General features: G+C 38.1%; 2 protein-coding genes across 2 annotated transcripts in view; one reads left to right on the top strand and one right to left on the bottom strand.

The window, feature by feature from the left end:
* The window catches only part of LOC150101579 (mechanosensitive cation channel TMEM63B-like), a 226,952-nt gene extending 219,328 nt beyond the window's left edge, over nt 1-7,624 (top strand). The window contains exon 7 of the mRNA XM_090400846.1: nt 7,564-7,624. Within this exon, the coding sequence (XP_090256972.1) occupies nt 7,564-7,624 (61 nt within the window). The remainder of the gene's footprint in view (nt 1-7,563) is intronic.
* Nucleotides 7,625-18,446: 10,822 nt separating this feature from the next.
* Nucleotides 18,447-19,134, bottom strand: LOC150101578 (trimethylguanosine synthase-like). Its single transcript, XM_090400845.1, is given in 1 exon segment — nt 18,447-19,134. A coding segment is annotated over 1 exon segment (648 nt). The 3' UTR covers nt 18,447-18,486.
* Between the last annotated feature and the right edge of the window lie 3,649 nt (nt 19,135-22,783).

Here is a 22,783-nt window from a genome sequence, read left to right as displayed (position 1 = left end):
ATATTCCTCATTTCATTTTTCATTTTCAAAACTGTTTCTTCATATCTTGCAGTCTGACAATTTCACATATATATATTTCTTTTTACATTTTGTTTTTCTTTTAATTATAATTCATTTTTAGCATTTGCAGTTATTCTTTTTCTTGGCCAGCCATTGTACACTTGTTAGAGAACCAAAGCTTGGATAGTGTCATGGATTTTGAGTTGGATGAAGGCCTTCATTCAGATTCCAGTTAGAATTTATTTATTTATTTATTTTTTATTGGAAGCAGGTGTTTGGTTCAGGAGAATGGAAACAGTATTGCTGGATCAAGAGAATGGAGACAGCAATCAAACAATGTAGAGAAGTAGATGTCACAAAGGTCATCCCATTTGGCACCATTGAACTGCCAAAGGACATGCGTGACATGTACATTATGTCAGATGTCCAATGTATTATTATGTCCTTGCCAAACAGCAGATAACTTGCATTTCTTCGAGTTTTATCAATATCATTGAAGCAAGGAAGCCAGTTTGGGATGTGGACATTAACCTTCCCAAGGAAGATGATCTGTGATTATTTTGCCTGCAAAAATCATGTTCTAGAAATTAGGAAAGTACTGAATTTAGTAAATGAATGCTGCAAATCTTTCTTACTGCAATTTGCAGTAAGAAAGACTTCAGCAAGAGTAGATCAAAAGCGGTCAGATTATATTGGCATTCTCTGACATTTGATATCAAATCCAAAGAAATACACAAATACCGTCTTTATGATGGAGCGAGTTATCTAAAGTGTTGTTGGATAGTTGAGATGGAGAGCAGTTGTTGAGGCATCCAGTTAGTAGGGCAAATCATTTATGTTTAGAATTGAGGCTGATGAATAAAGAAGTATATATATATATATATATATATATATATATATGCAGTTCAGGGATGAAAGATTCATATACATATTACCTACAGAGAATAAACATGTCTCCTGTCCATTCATAGCTTTGACAGTGTTCTCCCTTGATGCTACTTATTGGGTGGCCATTGCTATGTCCTCAAATGGGAGAGATTATTGATCCTTTATGGTGTTTTGGTCTGTCTTTTGAAGATATCATCTGCACTAAATGTAGAAGAAAGGTAGTGAACAGAAATTGTAGATTCTTCTTTGGTTACCAAATATGCTACTAGAGATGAACTTCTCCCTTTTGTGTAAAGAGGCTATATATTGTGCACCAATTTCATTGATATATCTGAATGATCTGCAACTTGTATTGTAACTCTTTTACAAGCACTTAGTGAGCAATCAAATGAGAAATCCACAAATCCAAATGCTTTTTTAAATGCCTTTTTTTTTAATTTTATGAATGACTCATGAACATGCTTACCAATTTCTTGAGAAGATCTCAGGTATCCTGTAGATATCCTTGTCTAACATTATTCATTTCTTTAAACTGATTATACCGCCACTGCTTGATATATTTATCAAGTAAGTGGATTAACCAGATAGATAAACCTGAATTCTTGTTGCATACAGATCACTGAGTTGAATTTTGTATACCACCAAAACACACACCAAGTTTCTGTTGAGGTGTCATGAGTTTGGCCAGGTGGTTAATGTACCAGCTCTGCAACCAACAGCTGTAGTTTTGAATCCTGCTGTGGGCATGGATGTTTATGATCATCTTTAGGTGGGAGATAAATGTCATCACCCAGTGTGGGACCATCACCCTGCTTATTGGAGACCTGAAGTGACTTGAAAAAGTTTCACGTTTGGTATCTAGAGCATGGTTTTTGGGCTATCTAAAAAATAAATTAAAATACAAAAAATATGTAAATTTGATAAAAATAGGAAAAAAATCCCTAGCCTGCCCATGGTACAGAAATGTACTGTAGGCTTGTAAATAACCTTTTGTGGGTGGAAATAACATAACTAAAAATAGTTGATATGTCTGTATGAAATTCTGTTTGAGTACTCAAAGTAATTACTCAAATTTCTTTGAGTAGATTTCTCAATGAAATCACTTACTCATAGCTATCTTAGGTAACTATTCACCATTTTTTATTATATTATTATTATTATTATTATTATTATTATTATTATTATTATTATTAACCTCCATGGACAAAGACTCACTGCAGGAGGTACACACTGCTACATGATATTTCCGATTAAACAACCCACTGCACCAAACCCATCAAACTGTGCTTTAAACTCATTCAAAGTATCTGCATTCCACTCACCAACCCCTCTCCATGAAAACAACTTGCTCCTTTTGACCTTGCTCACACCTTCTCTATACAGTTTCCAGAGATGGCCCTTTGTTCTATCCCCTCTTCCATTCTTTGAATTATTTCTTCCACATTAACCTGGTAACAACTCCTTACCAAATTAAATGTCTCAACCATATCTCCTCTTCTTCTTTCCTTCAGTATGTCGCCATATCCCATATTTCAAAGACCAGTTACCACCTTAGGCATTCTTCTCTGGGCTTTTCATTATATATCCTCATCACCATGAAATCTATGCACAATGTAGCCTTCCTGTGCCCCCGCCAGTAGTGTTGCCTTGTGGTACATTGTTGGTGCTTCAGACAAAAGAAGCTCCAGAGATGAATCACAGGCAACACGAAGCTAATATCTCAAACAAGGCATCCAAAAATTTCCAAGCGTCCTGGACTACTTACAATTATGATGAATAGAAAACATAAAAAGTTCCATGCTGGCTCGATTGTCGCCCAGAAAAACAAGGATTGTGTTGCTTGTTTAGGTGGAGGGCAAGCTTCGAAAAATATGTTACAGTCCCCTATATCAATACTACCTCAAGATATGTTCCATAAACATAGAAGGGATATCTAAATCCAAAGCTGAAACCATTGGCAAAATAGCCAAAAATAAAGCAATTGATGTCGTGGCTCTCCAGGAAACCCATGTGCCTGACACCGCCCTCAGTAGACTAAAGATCCCAGGACTCATTCTCGTGTCTTATAACTGCCACCTCAAGCATGGCCTAGCAACCTATATCTGGCCTGGTCTCAAGGATATAACCCAAAGTGTTCCTGATACAGAATACTCCATAGGTATTAAAGATACTAAAACAGTACAATCTACACACAGCATATAAGCCCCATCGCAAACTGGCTACCCTTATCCATTCTACGAAAGATCAGCTCCCTCCTCTCTCTCTCTGCCTGGAGTTTACAAAGTACCCTGTTCCTGTAAGCTGGCATAGTTTGGACAGACAGGCAGATCAGCATCCATCCGTCTAGAGGAACACAAGTCTTACATCTTCAAACACAACCATGGCCATTCAGGCTTGGCTGACCATGTTTTGAACACCACCCACAGGGTATCATGGAAGAAAACTACCATGCTCCACCACAGCAAATTCAAGAAAGAGAGACTTTTCTTAGAAGCAGCAGCAGCTCTCAAAAACCAACCAAATCTCAATAAATATGGTTGCATTAAGCTTCCGAAGATTTGGGAAACACTCATCACCAGAGTTCCCACCTTACATTCCAGGCCACCTACTACTGCCCTTAGAGGGCGCTCTACCTAGATAGTACTTTAGTGTCACCCACGTGGTTGGGCTTAGTATTGTTTGGTATTTGTGTATATGTTACATTAATTGTTTTTGTAATCCCTGTAGATGTCCTAGTGATTAGGACGAAATATAGGAAGTATTAAATTCTATTTTAATTCTTTTTGAGTGTTGTAAAAAATCCATTAAGCCTCCAACATGATGTCCTCACAGCACTTAAGCCTCTACACACGTAACCGGGATGGTAATAATGTAGCAAACTGGTGGGATACATATAATTTGTATTTGAATTATGATGCCAAGCAGGACGGCACTCTTTCCTCAGCCAGATGGAACAGAACCTACACCCCAGATCTGTGCATAGTCACTAAAGACCACCCTCTTCCATCAATCAGAACCATCCTTAACAGATTCCCTAATAGTCAACATTGTCCTACATTTACAAAGATAGGAACATCAATCGCAGTCATCAGCAGAACACCAATCGTTAGATGGAATCTCCGTAGGTCCAACTGGTCTGCATTTCAGAAACAAATCGAGCAAACCATTAGAACAATTCCATCCACTCCTAATTGCTATCCTAGATTTGTTAAACTACTCAAATCTGCAGCAAAAGCCTCTATCCCTAGAGGCTATAGAAAACAATATATCCCATGTTGGAGTAGAGAAAGTGAGGAACTCTTAGCCAAATATGGGGAAATTGAAGATCCAGCTATTGCTAAGTAGCTTATATCAACCCTGGATAAAAACAGAAATGAAAGATGAATCTCAACCATCAATGAACTCGATTTTGTCACATCTAGTCGGAAAAGCTGGTCACTTTTGAGAAAATTAGGTGGAGCAGAGCCAACAACACACAACAACAGAGATAACTCCTGATCAAATGGCTAACCATTTATTGAAAACCTCCAAGATTCGTCCCAGCTCTACCAGGAACATTTTTGTACAAGCTTTCATCAGACAAATCTTGAAGACAGAACCCGAGCTTCCTGAACTCGTACACCCAATATCTCGGGAAGAGGTACAAATAGCCTTAAAACTTAGTACTTGAAGCCAAATCCAATGAAAACAATGTCCTCGGTATTTTACCTGTACAATGCAGAGGCGAATCGACAACTCAACCTTTCCTTCTGTGGAAAAATGGTAGAACATGAGCCTCATCCGAAATACCTTGGAGTGAGCCTGTACAGAAGAATGGCAAAGGTGCAAGAATGCCTGTACAGAAGAATGGCAAAGGTGCAAGAGTGGATGGTATACTCCCTGAATTCCTAAAACATCTTGGTCAACAAAGCCAAACATGGTTGGCTGCCCTTTTCTCAGAAATCATCATGACCGGTAAATTACCAAAGCTGTGGCGGGAAGCTAAAATAATTACCGTGCCCAAGCCAGGGGAAGATCCAAATGAAGTGAAAAATCTATGACCTATCTCCTTGTTTTGCACCACCTTTAAGCTCTTTGAAAGAATTCTCCTTAAAAGAATTTCACCACTCATCGAAAGAGCGCTCCCGACTGAATAGTCTGGCTTCAGGCCAGGAAGAAGTTGCTGTGACCAGGTCCTGGCCCTGACAACTCAAATTGAAGCAGGCTTCTAGAAGAAACTTAAATCTGGAGCCACTTTCATTGACCTAATATCTGCTTATGACACTGTCTGGATCAGGGGCCTCCTCCTAAAACTAGGAAATATTATAAATTCTAAAAAAACTCTACAACATTTTGAATCTATTCTCTCCAACAGAAAGATCTGGGTATATATTGGCGGAAAAAAAAGAACAGGCCCAGATTCCTTCACAACGGTCTTCCTCAAGGCTCTGTGTTATCCCCTATACTTTTTAACATCTATGTGTATGATCTACCTCATAACAGATCAAGCAAGTATATGTACGCCGATGACCTAGCGATCTTACATCAATCCACCTCCTTTACCAAACTAGAATCAACCTTCAATACAGACCTGAACACCCTGGAAGAGTACTTGAAGCCAAATCCAATGAAAACAATGTCCTCGGTATTTTACCTGTACAATGCAGAGGCGAATCGACAACTCAACCTTTCCTTCTGTGGAAAAATGGTAGAACATGAGCCTCATCCGAAATACCTTGGAGTGAGCCTGTACAGAAGCCTAACCTATAAAAGGCACATCATCAACCTCTCCAATAAAATTAAAATCAGAAATAACATCATTTCAAAGCTTGCTGGAACAACCTGAGGTTGTGGTGCAGAAGTCCAAAGGTCGTCTGCACTAGCCCTTGCATTCTCTGCAGCAGAATATTGTGCCCCTGTCTGGGAAAGAAGTACACACACTAACATTATAGACACCCAGCTGAACTCTACCATGCACACAATTAGTGGGACAGTGAGAAGCACCTCTCTCTACTGGCTGCCTGTTCTATCTAACATTCTCCACCACACATACGGAGAAGACAAGCCTCGATTAAGGAATTTAATAAAGCAGTGAGCAACCCACTCCTACTCCTACACCAGACTCTCATAAACCCACCTAGTCTTTGCCTCAAATCTAGAAAGCCTCTCTGGTCCATGGACGAACTCTCTTCAGCTGCGCTGCCATCAATATCTGACATATGGAGAGAATACTGGTCCAACAATCTTCCAACAAACTACTTCTTGGTAGAAGATCCCTGTGCTTCGCAGCCTGATTCTGATCTTCCTAGTTAGATTTGGTCATCCGTAAACAGGATCAGAACTAGTCAGGGCAGATGTGGCTATCTTCTACATAAATAGGGGCTGTCAGATCACCCTTATTGTGATTGTTCTCCCATGGTTCAGACGATTACTCATATTGTGTACGACTGCCCAAGGCACCAATTTCACGGTGGTGGCCTACAGGACATCCACAAGGTGACGGATGAGGCCTTGAATTGGCTTTCCGGCCTGGACCTTGACCTGTATTTGGTATGATGGTGGCGATGGTTATGGAGGAAACAGAAGATCACAGTCCTGTCTCACCACAAAGACGTTATTCTCGTAGTTACTCTCATAGTCCTCGTCATAGTATCAGCAGAACTCCTCCTCATGTTAGAAGATGATGATACAGTGTGAAATGGCCCTCCTCTAAAGGATCAAGTTTTCTCATCACAACTACTCTCTACTTAAACCTCGGATACAGCTACTTTTATGTTGGGAAGTGTTGTGAGAACATGCAGCCTTGTCATACTTGGTGCAGCAGGATAATAATTGTCCCTGGCTTAATTATGACAAGTTACTTTTGTTTAGAAAGCAGGTTGTGCCTTTTAAGTAATGAACTTTTATATGTTAAGATTTTCATCATTTGTTTCTGGAAATTGTGATTGTACTTTTCACTTACCAGTTTCATGTAGCCATAAGCATAAATAAATAAATATGCACAATAATCCATATATGGCCTGATCAAAGCTTTATGCACTAGAACTATAACCTCTTTATTTCTTCATGTTGAGGTCCTTTGCATCATTGCCATAATCTGATGTGATGACTGTACAACTTCCACCACCATTCCTAGGTCTCTTATCTCCTCCAAAATTTCTCCACCAAGCGTATACTTTGCATCACCTTGTTGTCTACCGAATTTCAGAACCTTACATTTTGCAACATTAAACCGACAGTTCCATTCATAAACTTTACACCAACTTACAATTTGAATTATATCACCATCTCTTCCTCCTTCTATCCATAAGACTGAAGATGGTATTCTCTTAGTGTATGTTATCCTATTTAGCATTCCAGATACCTAACACTGTCTTAAGTCACTTAGTTGCTTAGTCATTTTTTTTTTAAAAATATTTGGATTTAAGATACAGATATTTTAACATTCTTTTGACATATATTTATGAGAAATATTTTAACATTTTGTCTTTATTTTACCCTGTATAATGAAGGATTAGTGAAATAAGGAGTAACTAAAGTACAAATTAACCATTGCTTGTACAAAGTACTCTTGTGCCCTTTGTCCTACTACCAGGTTTACAAACCTTTTGTGAACTGGTGCACGTAATTGTAGTATTATGATGCTTTTATTGGCAACTTTAACTTCTCAATTAATGTGTTATATTTCATTTTTAGTGCAAGTGCATTTTTCCTGTGGGTAATTAAGGAAAATAATGAGACATATCGATGGGAGTAAGTATTAGTTTATCTTATATACTGATAAAACCACTGTAATGTTAATGTCGACATTAATATTACAGTTGTATAAATATTAGATATTGTAGGTTGTGCAAGATTATCTGTTCTATTGTCTGAAATTTAATTTATAATCGCATAATCAGTGTCGGTGTCGCACTGATTAGATCGTCGGCTTGTCGAAAGCTCCTGAAAAGATTAGTAGTATTTTATGTTAACATTAGATATTTTACTAGAATTTTAAGTAGTATTGTTTGCTTTTTGTTTCTTGGTGTGTCTGTGCAATTTTGTGTGTTTTCTGTTATTTTAATTATTATTTTTAAGAAAAGATAGCATACACATGGCACCGATAAAGAAAAAAATGGCGGCCAGGTCGCCATGTTTATTTAAGAGTTTTGATGTAAACGAATTTATGCAATGTGCTGTCTGTGAGATGTATGCCTTGTGAAGAGCGGTGGGAGCTGGTTAGAAAGCGATAGTGGAATTAATATGTGTAGAAAGTGTAAAGAGAATGAGGACTTCAAGTGTGTTTCATGTGTCGAGAGTAATATCGTTAACGATAGTCAGAATGTAGAAAATGGCGGTGTGCTAGAGAATTGCGTGGTAGTGCCAGATAGGTGTGAGAGCGTCGCTGAAAGTGTAAATGAAGGTAGAAACACAGAAAGAATGGATGATTTGATCGATAATGAAAATGGTGAGATAAATGCGAGTAGCGAAATTGCCCGTTTGAATGGTGCGATACACAGAGCTAAAAGACAACTGGAGCGTATGGAAAAATGTGTGTTGAACGTACCGACAAATAACCGGCGGAAGTCTGTGACGGCAAATAATAGAATGTTCGTAAGCGTCAATAAAATGAAGGAGTGAGTGCTGTATGGGGATTCGCTATTAAGAGGCATAATAATTGAGAGTTTAACGAAGTCGTACCAGCTGGGTGCGAACATAAAGGACGTCAGCGAATCTATTCGACTGCAAAAACAGAGGGTGAAAGCGATGATAATCGTGGCAGGAATGAATGATTTGAAAGAGGACAAAATGGAAATGATAGAGGATGTGAGGGAGTTGTTGGAGGTAGCAAAAGAGAAGAGTGAGAGAGTTAGGATGGTGAGTATCTTACCGCGGTATGACAGCGAAGTGTTTAGAAGGAGGGCCATAATTGCCAATGACTTTATGCGTGGGTTATGCATGGAGAGTGGTGTGGAATTTGTGGATGTGTGGAATGAGTTCGATGGGCGAAAGGACTTATATAAGATGGATGGGTTACATTTGAATGGAGTTGGTGTATGGAGACTTGAAAGAGTGTTGATGAATGATGTGGAAGTTGATGTACAGACTCAGGGAAACTAGATTTATTAAGAGGGGGGGAGTAGATATGCAGACTTTAGGGGCGCAGTTAAGTGTATGAATGAGTATATTATGCCCGAGCGAGTACAACGGACAACAAATCAGAATGGGATAGTTAGTATAAGGCATCAAAGTAGGGATGGGACAAATGGGCTTCTGCGATTCATGTACACTAATGCCAGGAGTATTAGGAACAAGAAGGAAGCGTTTTTGGCCATGGTTGGCACTTCCAGGCCACAGGTTGTCTGTATTAGTGAAACATGGCTGACAGAAGATGATAAAGCTAGTGGGATTGAATGCGATGGGTATAGCGTGTTCAGGAGTGACAGGGTGAATAAAAAGGGGGGAGGAGTGTTATTGATGATAGCTGATGAGCTTCAGCCAAGGAGTATAGAAGTTGAACTGCAGATGGGGAAAAAAGCACATTTGAGGCTGTTTGGTGTGAGATAGAATCTAGCAGAACAAAATATACAATTGGGTGCTGCTATAGACCGGGTAATGGAGTGGATGGTGGGGATAGTATGCATAAGCAAATAGAAGAAATGAGTGGAAGGAGGGTAATTATTATGGGTGATTTCAATTATGGTAACATTGACTGGAAAGAGGAGAGGGCACATGGGAGGAAGGAATTGGATTTTATGCGGTTATTAAGGGACAACTATCTATGGCAACATGTATTGGAAAATACCAGGGGGAAGAGAGTGCTGGACCTAGAAATTGCAACTGAGAATGTGGCTGTAACGAACATGACCATGTTGCCACCGATTGGTGAGAGTGACCATAAGGTCATGACTTGGGAGGTGGCTAAAGGAGTCGAATTTACAATTAAGACAGGGTACATGTGGAATTACCAGGCTGGTAAGTATGACAAGCTTAGGTGTGTGCTTGACTCAATGCCATGGCATGTAAAACTGCAAGGGCTGGATGTTGATAGTGCATGGGAGGTGGTTAAGAACTGTTTGCAGGAGGCAATGGTTGACTGTATACCAAGAGTCCGAATAATAAATCAGGTAGGTGTTAAATGGATGAATAACACTATTAAGCTTGAGCTGCAAAAAAAGAAACAATTGTGGAGGGAATTTAAGGAGAAGGGTGACCATCAGGCGCAGGAACAGTATAAAGCTCAGGCCAGGATGGTAACAAGGGTGGCAAGAAAAGCAAAAGCAGATTACGAAAGGAAATTGGCCACACAGGCTAAAGAGAATCCCAAACAGTTTTTTCAATATGTTGCAAGTAAAAGGAAAAATGCTCATGGTAGAATAATCTTAAAAAATGCTGAGGGTAGGGAGGTAACTGAATCAGTCGATATTGTGGAATTACTGAGCGAGCACTTTGCAAGAGTATATCATCCAGGTGGTGACTTTGCAGAAATGGAAGAACCAACAGCTTATACTAGAATTATGATGAATGAAGTAGAGGTAACTAGTCTATTACAGAACCTCAATGTCAATACATCTGTGGGATTGGATGGTATACCAGCACGTGTCGTACGTGAAGCAGCCAAAGAATTGTCAGTGCCCTTGACCATTTTGTTTAATTTCAGCCTCAGGACTGGTTCAGTGCCAAGGGGGTGGAAAGAGGGGAAAATAGTTCCACTGCACAAAGGTGGTTCCAAGGCTGCTGTTGAAAATTACCGGCCAATCAGCATAACAGGAATCATTATCAAGGTCTTAGAGAAAATAGTCAAGAGGAAAATACAAGATTGGATAGAAGAAAATGGGATACTGTATCGGGGACAGCATGGTTTTGTGAAGGGTAGGTCATGCCTCAGTAACTTGCTCACATATTATAACACAGTGACGGCTGAACTGGATAAGGGTAATGGGTTTACAGTGATTCTACTGGACCTTGCTTAGGCCTTTGACAGGATACCACATGGAATTCTAATCAGTAAATTGCAGCATATGGGAATGGACATAGGGTTGGTGAGATGGATAGGAGGGTGGTTGACGGAGAGATATCAGAGAGTGGTTTACTCAGGAGTAGAGTCCACAAGACGGCCTGTGACTAGTGGTGTGCCACAAGGATCTGTTCTTGGACCACTGCTGTTTAATTTGTTCATAAATGATATAGGAAAGGATCTGAGAGGAACAGTTCATTTGTTTGCGGATGATGCGAAGTTGGGTAGGGCAATAGTGAATGCAGATGACATCAAAATTTTGCAGGATGATTTGGATAGATTGGAGGTCTGCGCTAAGGAGAATGGATGTCAATTTAATGTGGCAAAATGTAAGGTTATGCATTTTGGGCTGAAAAGATTGGCGGCAGTTTACTGCATTGGTGGAACCATGCTCCAGGAAATCGATGAGGCACGAGATTTAGGATAAGGAATTGAAATTTAGGGGACACATTGCAAAAGTGGCCAAATCAGCTCATCAAATCACTTGGTTGCTGAAGAATACGTTGACAAGCAGAGACAAGCAGGTTATTGTTCCTCTGTATCGAGCCTTGATAAGACCCCATCTCGACTACTGTGCTCAGATTTGGTCACCTAGGTTTCTTCTTGATGGGGAGGAAGTGGAGAGGATCCAGAGGTGAGTGACCAAGATGATAGCAGGTCTGTGGAATGAACCGTATGAGAACAGGTTGAGGATTTGTGGGTTGCAAAAATTGGTTGATAGGCGGAGGAGGGGAGATATGATTGAGACATTCAAATTACTGAAGGGTTTCTATAAAATTAATTCAGAAGATATTTTTGAGAACAGGGCTGGTTGTGGGAGGACTTGGGGGCATCCATGGAAACTGGGCAAAAGTGTGGTTAGTAAAGGTGTTAGAGCTGGGTTCTTTACTTTTAGAGTAGTGAATGAGTGGAATGCGCTCCCTGAGTCTCTTTGGTGGATGCTGTGACAGTGAATGAGTTTAAGGCGAGGTATGATAGATACTGTATGAATGTTGAATAGTTGTGATGAATATGATTTGGGGCCTCCCTCGATGAGTCTAATGACTCCCTGGAGTTGCCTGTAATAATAGTAATAGTAATAATAATAATTTATGTTCAGTGCCTCCCCATGTGCAGGTTGTGCCTGCACAAAGGCACCTGATCAGGAGGATTGCCATTTCAAGACAATAAATGATAGTAAATTTTTATTCAATGCTCTTATTAATGAAGTACAACATTACTACATATATTGCACAACTTAAAATAAACCGTAAACTCAACAACTGATTAGCTGCTTTGCTTTGACATACCTATTCATGAATGGTGCATCAAAGCAGGTTTGAACTGTATGTAATTTTTTTGTGATAAATGAAAAAAATTATTATTTTTTTTTTTTTTGAAATGCTCTATTTTATTTACACAGATGTATATCTTTTATTTATATACTAAATAAATAAAACTTTCTTGAAATTAATTTGATTTTAATTTGCAAATTGTATTTTATGGGGACACTGAATTATAACTTTGAACAAAGGTGCCTCTTATTTACCCATGGGGTGGCCCTGTTTATGTCTCATTTGTATTACCATATACAATAGATAGTATTACAATCAACTCTCACTGCATCAAATTATTAGGACATACAGGAATGGTTTGTTATAGCTGACAGTTTGCTATAGTGAATTTCTTTTATCATAGCATTGTATCTGTAGGGCTTTGGTCAGGACTGTTCATTAGTTTGCTATACGTGAGAGTTGATTTCAATACTATAGCTTGCTCTTTATAGTGCTCCTGAGTCTCATTGTCACTCTTTTGGAAAGAAATTAGCTGAACAGGCAAATGAAACCTGAAAGAATTTCTTAACTATGTAGCAATCAAAAGAGCAGAATGACCATGGAAGAATAACTTTAGAGAGTATATTCGTAGGAAAATATCAGATGCACTAGAAATAGTTGAGTTGTTAAGTGTTTACCTTAATAAGGTATACATTCCAGGCAGACTCATTAGTTTTCTGCATTCTGAGTAGATTTGGGAAGGAGAGTAAGTGAATTAGTAAATGAGTTAGGTAATAAAGCTATTGCAGGAGCATGAGTGATTTCAATACAGCAGTCAGAATTATATCAAACTTTGCAATCCACATTTCCTCAACCTCTCTCCATAGCTAGCATTCCAAAATCCTGACATTGTCTTAGTCACTTGTCTCTGGACCCTCTCCAATGTCTCCACATCACATTGAAAACCAGGTGACCAGATCTGACACAATAGTTCAAGTGTGGGCTGACCAGTGCCTTATACAGTGGCACAACCACTTCCTTATCCTTTGCAAACCTAGCAACATGCCCTCTAAACTTCAGTCTACTCTCAACCATCACTCCCAAATCTCTAATCTCATCCACTTCCTGCAGTACAGCACAATCAATATAATACACAGCCTTATATTTCTTCACTCCAAAATGCAACCCTTGCACTTATTGATAATCAAATTGCAACCACATTCTTTTGTCCAAGTAAAAAGCCTATTCAAAAGTTCTTGAAGGGATTCGACATCAGCAGTTCCACCTATAATTCTTCCCAACTTTGCATCATCAGCAAATAACTGAAGATCCCCAGTCAGTACACATGCTATATCGTTTACAAACAAGTTAAACAGCAGGGGCCTAAGAACAGAACCCTGGGGCACATTACTGGTTTCCTTCTTTTTTTGAGACACTGCTCCATCATACACAACCTACATGTATCGTTCAGAGAGCCAATCTCTGATCCATCTAACCGATATACTGTCTATTTCCATCCTCTGCAGCTTGTACACCGACTTATCATGTGGTAATCTATCAAACGCAAAGTCTAAGAATATCACTGTATACGATTCTCTTATCTAAAACACTTGTTACCTTATCATAAAATGCAAGTAAATTACTGAAACAGGACCTACCCATTACAAATCCATGCCGACCTTCATAAAGAATGCCATGTCCATCAACCCAAATCTGTATTCTATTCCTTATCAATCTCTCCATCACTTTGACCACCACTGCAGTTATACAGACTGGCCTACAATTGGAGACTTCTGTCTTAGAACCTTGCTTATGGAGTGGTACTATTTTGCCCTCTTTCCACTCCTTAGGAATCCCAATCACTGCAAGAATTTCATTAAATAACCAGGTCAAGGGCATAACCAACTGTGGTGCACATTCCTTAAGCTTACATGGTGTGATCCATTCCTACAGCCTTATTCACATCTAACCCAGTCAATATATATAGGACAGTATAGCAACCTTGTTCAACTTGAGTCTTAGTGTATAAACCCTCATAAAGATTGCTCTTGTCACCATTCTCTTGATTCCTAATAAACAGGAGGACAAGGGTGTATATAGGAATTTACTGAGTGGTTATGCTGGAGACATAAGGGTTATATTAGACAGAGGGTTGAAGTTTGAGGGGAAGGAGGTCAAGTCATCACATTGGATAACTAAATTATTGAAGTGAATGTTAATTTGTAAGGAAAAGAAGGTTATTTTCTCACTTTACAAGATTTTGATAAAAACACATATGAAGTACAGTGTATAAAGATATGATTACTTGTGTTTTGAAGCATTGTTAATACTGATGAAAAGATACATTGTTGACATGTGGAAAGTATAATCTAATAAAATATAATCGTGGATTGTGGCAGTGCTAATGATGCAAGTAATCTTCAAGCTTCAGTTTGAGGGAGTTGCAGAGATGAAACTGGTTCTGCTGAGGCACATTTTCTCCATGGTGCAATTGAAAGATTCCTCTTGTCACAACGAGAATGGTGACAAGAGGAATCTTTATGAGGGTTTATTCAATTGAAGGTGTTTGCCAATCTGATATGGAGGTAGCAGGGTTTTTTCTCCTGGAAACTTTGGTTTTTCATCCTGCATACAGGCAAATTGGTCTTCAAAACATACACAGTTTACAGACAAAAATTACTAGTGGGGGGGGTGCAGTAGATGATGATGATGATGATGATGATGGTAGTTGGTGGTTCAGTGTAATTGGTGGACATGGAGAATTGTACAGTAGGTGCCTCTCTCAATGAGTCTTTGGACTCCTTGGAGGTGTCACAAAATAATAATAATAATAATAATAATGAATAGATGGAGAAGAGGAGATATGATAGAAACAGACAAGTTAGTAAGGGATCTTATGGTATAGACATGATTAAGATTTTGCTGATAAAGATAAAGGATGAAACCAAGAATATAATTTCTTGGCATCTTTAATTTATAGTAAGATTTTGCAGTTTATAGTTTTATAGAATATTAGAAGCGCGATTAAAATTAAATAAAGAAAATTTAACAGTTGTTGGAGGTATGTCCCTGAAGAACAAAAAGAAGAAAAAATTGACTTTTACAAACAGTTACAAGTATTGTAACTGTTTGTAAAAGTATTGTAGCTATAATTATATTATAGTTACAATATAATTATAGCTAGAGATCTTAATGCCAGAATAAGAATGAAAAAAATGAATATAGAAAAATGAAATATTGAATTTCCATTTTTCTATATTCATTGAATTGAAATGAATCATTGATTATGTAATAATTTAAAAATAATGAATACCTTCTACAAACATAAAAATGTACATAAATATACATGTGCAAGAGAACTAAAATTAATAATAGACTACTTTATAGCAAATGAAAAACAGCAAACCTCTTCCTAGATGTTAAAGTAAAAAGAGAGTTAGAAATCGACACAGATCACTATTTAGTGCAGGCAAAATTAAGGTTTCCACCAAATTTGTTACAAAAAATACAAAAAAAAAAAAAACTAGACAAACAAAATCTAATTACAAAGTAAGACTACTAAATGATTCAAGTACAAGAAATTTATACCAATCGAGGATTAATAACTACTTTAAAAAAATACAAGAAAATGAAGGCATTGAGAAAGAATGGAATAATATAAAAGAAATTATTATATCAGCAGCATATGAAAATCTAGGAACACACAAAAATATTATAAAAATAAAAAAATTACATATATGGCACAATGAAATAAAAATAATAATTGAAAATAAAAAGCTGGCCTTTAAAAGAAAGTTAAGTAGCAAAAAACAAGAAGATGAAATTGAATATAATTGGGACACTAGAGAGGGCGCTAGAATCACCGAAGAACGTGGAGGTTGATTTGAGCTGTGGTAAAAAAAAAAAGGTGTTTTTAAAGGTGTATAGTGTGATGTTTGTCACGAATTGTGCTACGTTTTTCTTAGTGATACAAGTGTTCTTTAGTGGTGCTGCTTTTGGAATTTAGTTGTTTATATTGTGTTATTTTTGGGTTGCCGAGAACACAAGATCAGAGTCGGACACAACAGCGGTGGAAGAGAAGATAAATTTTCATTATTTAGTATAGTTTATACTTATAGTATTGAGTAAGTAAATTAGCTTACAGTAGAGCATATAACATAGTATTTAGCATTTAGTTGTAGTAGTTCCTCGGTACAATTTGAATGATGGCAGCTGCCGTCACTCCAATTACAAATGGCATGTCACCAATGTTCTCCCCCATTCAAGGATTCTATTTTGCATAACATAATAAAGGATTTTGTGGCATGCAGAACTTGTGGCATGTATACATCTCCCAACAGATGGGTATGTGGCTGGTGCGAGAAGTGGGGAGTATTTATATACGTAAAATGTAGGTAACGGGAGGAATTCAGTGAGTTAGATGTTACGATATCTGACCGCATTGTATCAGGAGCGGGAGATTTTCGAGAGACGAGCAGTGTGATAGGTGAGAATAACGTGTGAAATATGAATAAAAAAGTAACAGTGGGGAGTGTGGAAAGCTTGAAGGATTGTGAAATTTTCAGAGATGGTCATGATTGGGAGGATGAATGGCAAATTAGAGTGGCTAACTTGCAGAGAGAGAGAGAGAGATGAACTGAAAGAGATGGTGAGTGTCTCAGGAATGAGACGAGAAGTATGAAAGATGAGATTAGGCAAATGGAAGAGATGAATGCAAGGCGAATCAGAGTAGGAGTGAGAGAGAGTTTATGTGAATGATAGAAGAGGAGAGAATAGAAACAATAGAAAAGAGGGAATGAGAGAGAGAGATATCGGAATGAGAGAAGAAGAGAGAATGGAAACAGTCAGAGAGAGAATGAGAAGAATACGGGCGTGCTGGAAGCAGGGATAGAGTGATGCCAGGACAGCAGGTAAGTAGGGGAACATGGAGTGAAAGAGTTATAGGAGAGAGAGAGAGAGTGATGGATGCAGGTGAGCAATCAAGAAACATAGTGGTAAGAGCTGTGATGTGTGGAGACTTGATGATCTGTGGTGTACAAGATAAGATGCCAGAGGAGTGTTTGCCTGGAAGAACGATAGAGAGTGTGGCTATGGCATTTAAGGAAGGTGAAAAGGTGGATGAGATGATTGTGATGGTGGGCATGAATGACTTGAGAGACAATGTAAATCAGGTGGGGGTTGTACAAAAGAAAGCACTGAGAGGAAAGATAGCATGTGTGTGTGTTATCCAGGTATGATAATGACAAGCTGAACAGTAATAATGAATAGCATAATAGCTAGAATGTGTCAGAAGAGAGGATTGTAATATGTAGATGCTTGGAGGACATTTGAGGACAGAAAGGAACTGTATGTGAGAGACCACTTGCATTTGAATGAGGAAGGACTTATGCATCTGGAGAGAGATTGCTGTTTTCTGAACAAGTTGGTGTGTCAGTGCAGGGAAACTAGAATTCCCAGGGTGGATGGTATCAGGCATTGCCTCTTGTGGGAATGGGTGCTTGGAAGAAGGGGGATGACATCAGGTAACAGTGAGTCCAGTGTGGTCTTGAGGGGATAATGATATGTATAGAAGCAATGACATTTTTATGCTTTATATTAATACCAATCGAATCTGGAATAAAAGAGATGAATTGGTGTCACTGATAGCATCTGCCTAGCCAAAGATTATTGAGATCTCTGAGACGTGGTTGACAGAAAATGATATAATAACAGGAATAGAAGTAGCAGGGTACAGGATTTCTTGGCAGGATAGGAAGGGAAAATGCGGTGGTGGAGTACTGCTTATGATAAGGGATGACTTATGTCCTCTAAGAGTGGAGGCTTTGGAAAACAGTGGTTTTGAAAGCATATGGTGTGAGGTAGAGGTGGACAAGACAGGATATTTAGTGGAGTGCTGTTAAAAGCCAAGGAGTACAGAGAGTGGGGACCACACAAACAAAAACATCTAATCAACACACATATAACACCATTTGCATTTCCTTTATATCTTAATTATAAACTAACATATAATTATGAAGATGAACACTTATAAAGCATTATTACACCATATTTTACAATAAAAAAATCATGTGACACCGTCTTGTTCAGATATCAAATCAACAAGCAACAATTGCACACAGTCCAGTTGGTATCATTTTAGAACAAAAAATATACATGTATAAAAAAGATAATTCCAATAAATAAACCGAAGATTACATTAAATGAGATGAATGACATGGGAGGGACCCTTAGAGGTATGTTAAAATTTTGCAGAAATGTGTAATTTACATGAATTTCTTCCACAGAATTCTTTGCCACGATTCAAAAAAGTTTTTTTGGTACAAAAATGCACATGTATACAAATAATACAACCAACTGCAATTCTCATTATCTGTTTTGACCTGCCAGTTCTCCATAATAAGCTGTGATAGTTTTCAGTTTCTTGTTCAGCAAATTTTGTTCAACCTCTACTTTTCCTCCAGGACCAGCAAGACAGACTAACTGATCAACATCCATATTCCTTGGCACAAAATAAGCTATATTCTTTGTTATTTGCTGGGATATCTCAAACACTTTAAATTCATTGAGAGTCATCTGGTGAAGATCAAATACTTCTTCAGCTAAATACTCTGGACCACCCCATGGAGGACTAAGGAACACGACATCAGCTTTTAAAGAAGGTGCTGTGGTAAAATAGTGGCTGAATTCATAGTGACTGAATTCAATTTTATCATCTACTCCATAAACCTTAGCATTATTCTTAGCCAAAGGCACATTTTCAGGATCGATGTCAATGGCAATCACTTGTTTGCATGTAAAAGCAAACTGAATTGTATTTCCACCAGCTCCACAAAATTGCATCCACAATTAGGTCACAGTTGTATTTTTGGCTGTATGCTCAGCAATGCACTCAGGAGTGACAGAAAACCATGATTCTTGATACAGCTGAATACCATCATCAAATTGAGAAAACAGGCAATATTGCTGATCCCAATATTTTGAAAGCTCGTGACTAGATTTCATATAGTCAGGCATTGGCACACATTTATTCCTAATTCTTTTTGTTTTTTTTTCTTTTCATTACGGAATCTCTAATCAGTTCTGAACTACAATTATAAAGCTCATCTGGATTATCAGGCAACATTTCTGAAGTAATATTAACACTGTGCTCATGTTTTGCAAACATATCTGTGTGATTATTGCAAGCTATTTCATCAAGAGTGGAAAACTCTAGCACTGATATGTCTGGTTTTTCAGAACTTCAGTCGCTTGGAGTTTCGGCACACAATGGAATCTTTTCTTGTTCTTTGACTGCATTAAATTCATTTTGCTTGCAGGAATCAATAAACCTGTCTTTAGTAAGTGGAACAAATTTTTCTTTGTTTGCTTGTTTATGTTTCTTCCATTTTACATGTATGTCTTAAATTAAATCATCATCTTCAATTCTATTCATATCACCATTCACTTCATCTGTATTTTCCTCTTCATTACTTTCTTGCAAAAATTCCTTCACCTTTTCTAAAATTTCACTTTCTCCATTAACAGGAAAGCAATAACCATTTCCACCTGCTTTTTTGTTGGATTCGTTTTGTCATATTTTTTTTGCACCTAATGGTTGAACAGAACATCCTAGTTCCCAAAGCAATTCAGATTGTAAATATGTAGCAATATCACTTATTAAGTCTTCTTTTCCTTCCTCAGAGACTGCTTTTATTGTAGATAATTCCTCTGGTGATTCCCCATCACTGCCATCAATAGCAATAATGCTACTACCACTATTTCTGTTCTTTAATTTCTTCCTAGAATTACAAGGCCAGCCACTATCATATATAAAATCAAATGCAATATTCCTGTCGTTATCTGTTTCACCCTGGCAAGAGTTTATTGGATCTTGAAAATATTTAAGTTTTTCTCGTTCATCCTCTTCTTCTGATACTGATAACAACTTCAGTTGATCTTCTATTTATTGATCTGAAACAGCTTCATCACAAGCATCCCAGTCTTCAAAATCTTCATCACAAGCATCCCAGTCTTCAAAATCTTCATCACCATTATCTACACAATCTTTATTAGAATTATCTTCATCAATGTATGCGCTGTTATTGTAATAAGCTATGAACTGTTAATGATGATAATCGTATAGTTCTAACCAATGCTTTTTCCATCGTTCCTGCCCTGTTAGATTGTTGTCGCCAGCTCCTATTTCTTTCTGTGAATGTAAATTTGAATATTTTTCATTCCCTGTGATGTTTGGAGATTCGAAAGATTTGACATTGACATCCTCTCTTATTTTGTACTCTTTTGGAACTTCAGCTTCATTCACTGGATCATGCATTAAGCAACTATTTTTTTCAGGAACATATTCAAAATTTTTGGTCTTTATCTGATCAGCAGGTTTATTGAGTGTCTCTACTATTGAAACAGAAACAGATTCACAAAGTTCAGAATTTGGTGAACAATGCACAGCTTGTTTTACCTCATGTTTATCTGTCCTGCTCACACGAACATTTCCATCCTGCATTTCATCTGAATTTTCTTTAAATGTTTCAGTACTTTCCCCTTTAATTGCACCAGAAGTAGTAATTATTAATGAGTTTTTCACATCTAAAAGAGTAGTGGAATCTCCTCCACTGTTTTCTATATATGAAGGATCAATATAGTCTTTATATTTTTCTAACCAACTCATCCACACATGAGAATGACCATTTTCAGCCCAGTAAGTATGCCATTCATATTCAACTTGTTCAGCATTAATAACAGAAGCAGGAGGATGGGGAGATTTTGCCACATGTCTGGACTTGAAATGCCACTTCTGACTTCTTGATTTCCTATTTCGAGATGCATTTTCCTCAAAGACACACAAAGATACACAAAGAATATAAGATGCAGGCCAGGAGAGTGACCAGTATGGTGAGGAAGGCAAAACTGGAATATGAGAAGAGATTGGCATTAAGATTGAAAGAAAATCCTAATGAATTTTTTAGCTATGTAGCCAGTAGGAGGAGAAATGATTGTGGAAGAATGACATTGTGGGATAAAAATGGGAGTAGAGTGTCTGATGCAGAGGACATAGTGGAGTTTTTCAATGAACACTTTATTGGAGTATTTCATCCTGGAGAAATAGGTTTTAATAATAGAGAAGGTTTAGAGGTGCAAAGAGAGTGTGTTCCAAATACTGAGTACTGTGGATGTTTGTAAAGCTGTGGTACGTGATGGCATTTCACCACAGGTTTTGAGAGAATGTGCTAAAGAACTGACAGCTCCATTGATCTGGCTTTTTAATGAAAGTCTGGCTACGGGAAAGATACCCAGGAAATGGTAGAAAGGTAAGATAGTGCCATTGCATAAGGGCAGTAACAGACTGGAAGTGTCTAATTATAGGACAGTTTGTGTGTCACGAGTAGTTGTTAATGTTTTGGAGAAATTATTAAGGGAACCATATACAGCATTGGGCAGATGCCATTTTTTTGAATTTTGCAAAGGCATTTGACAGGGTGCCACATGATATGCTGATACTTAAGTTGCAGCATATGTGTTTAGATGTCAGGCTAGTCAACTGGATTCAGGATTGGCTGTCTGATGTGTATCAGAGAGTTGTGTATGGTGGGGCAATATCAAGGAGGCAAAAGCTTACAAGTGGGGTTCTACAGGGTTTAGTAGTGGGACCTGTATTGTTTAACCTTTATATCAATGACATTTTCAATGGATTGCAAAGGGATATTCAGTTGTTTGCAGATGATGCAAAGCTGGGAAGGGTTATTAGTAATAGTGCAGATGTGGCAGATCTGTAAGAGGATTAGAATAAACTAGACACAAATGGCAAATGAATGGGGATGCCGGTTTAATGCAGCAAAATGTAGTCTTGAAGTTTGGGATACATTGATGGGAGGCTGCATTCTCGATTGGAGGATCTCTACTGGAGGAAGTAGGGGAGACAAGAGATCTGGAGGTGATGACTGATAGAAAACTGAAATTCTGGGAGCATATTGCAAAGGTGGTGAAGGTAACCCAGAGGATTGTTGCAGTACTGAGAAGGACGCTGACCTGCAGAGATAAAAGAGTTATCATTACATTGTAGAAGACCCTGATCAGACCACACTTAGACTATTGTTCTCAAAATTGGTCCTCAGGATTTGAGGGTGATAAATTAACTGTGGAAAGTGTACAGAGGTGGATAACAAAGATGGTTTCAGGACTGTACAATGCTAGTTATGAGGATCAGGCTGAGGGAATGTGGACTGTAGAGCTTTGTGGATAGAAGAAGAAGAGGTGATATGATCGAGACTTTTAAACTGTTGAGAGGCAGCTACAGAGTTGACACTGGGGAGTTCTTTCACTTGGTGGAACAGCACGAAGGAGTAATGATGACAACTGATCATCCCTGGAAGTTATGAATGGAAGCTGTGAGGAAACAGGTGAAGAGTAGTTTCTTTTTTGTGGGTTGTGATTGAACCGTGGAATGCATTGCCTGAATCAGTGGTGAGAGCAAGAATGGTAAATGAGTTCAAGGAGTGGTATGATAGACTTTGTGTTTCCTAGGAAAGACTTCCTACGATGAATCTCTTGACTTCATGGATACCTGAATAATAATAATAATTAAAAGATGAGCAATAACCAAGAGAGAAACCAGAAAAAGACACAGATAAAGCTGGGATAAATTTGTATGATATTTAAAAATGACATA

Source organism: Typopeltis vanoorti, chromosome 11 (assembly GCF_054136105.1).
Source record: "Typopeltis vanoorti isolate ZY-2024b chromosome 11, IOZ_Tvanoo_1.0, whole genome shotgun sequence".
Lineage (NCBI taxonomy): Eukaryota > Metazoa > Arthropoda > Arachnida > Uropygi > Thelyphonidae > Typopeltis > Typopeltis vanoorti.
The sequence above is the reverse complement of the archived record's forward strand: the minus strand, read 5'-3'. Positions and strand labels throughout refer to the sequence as shown.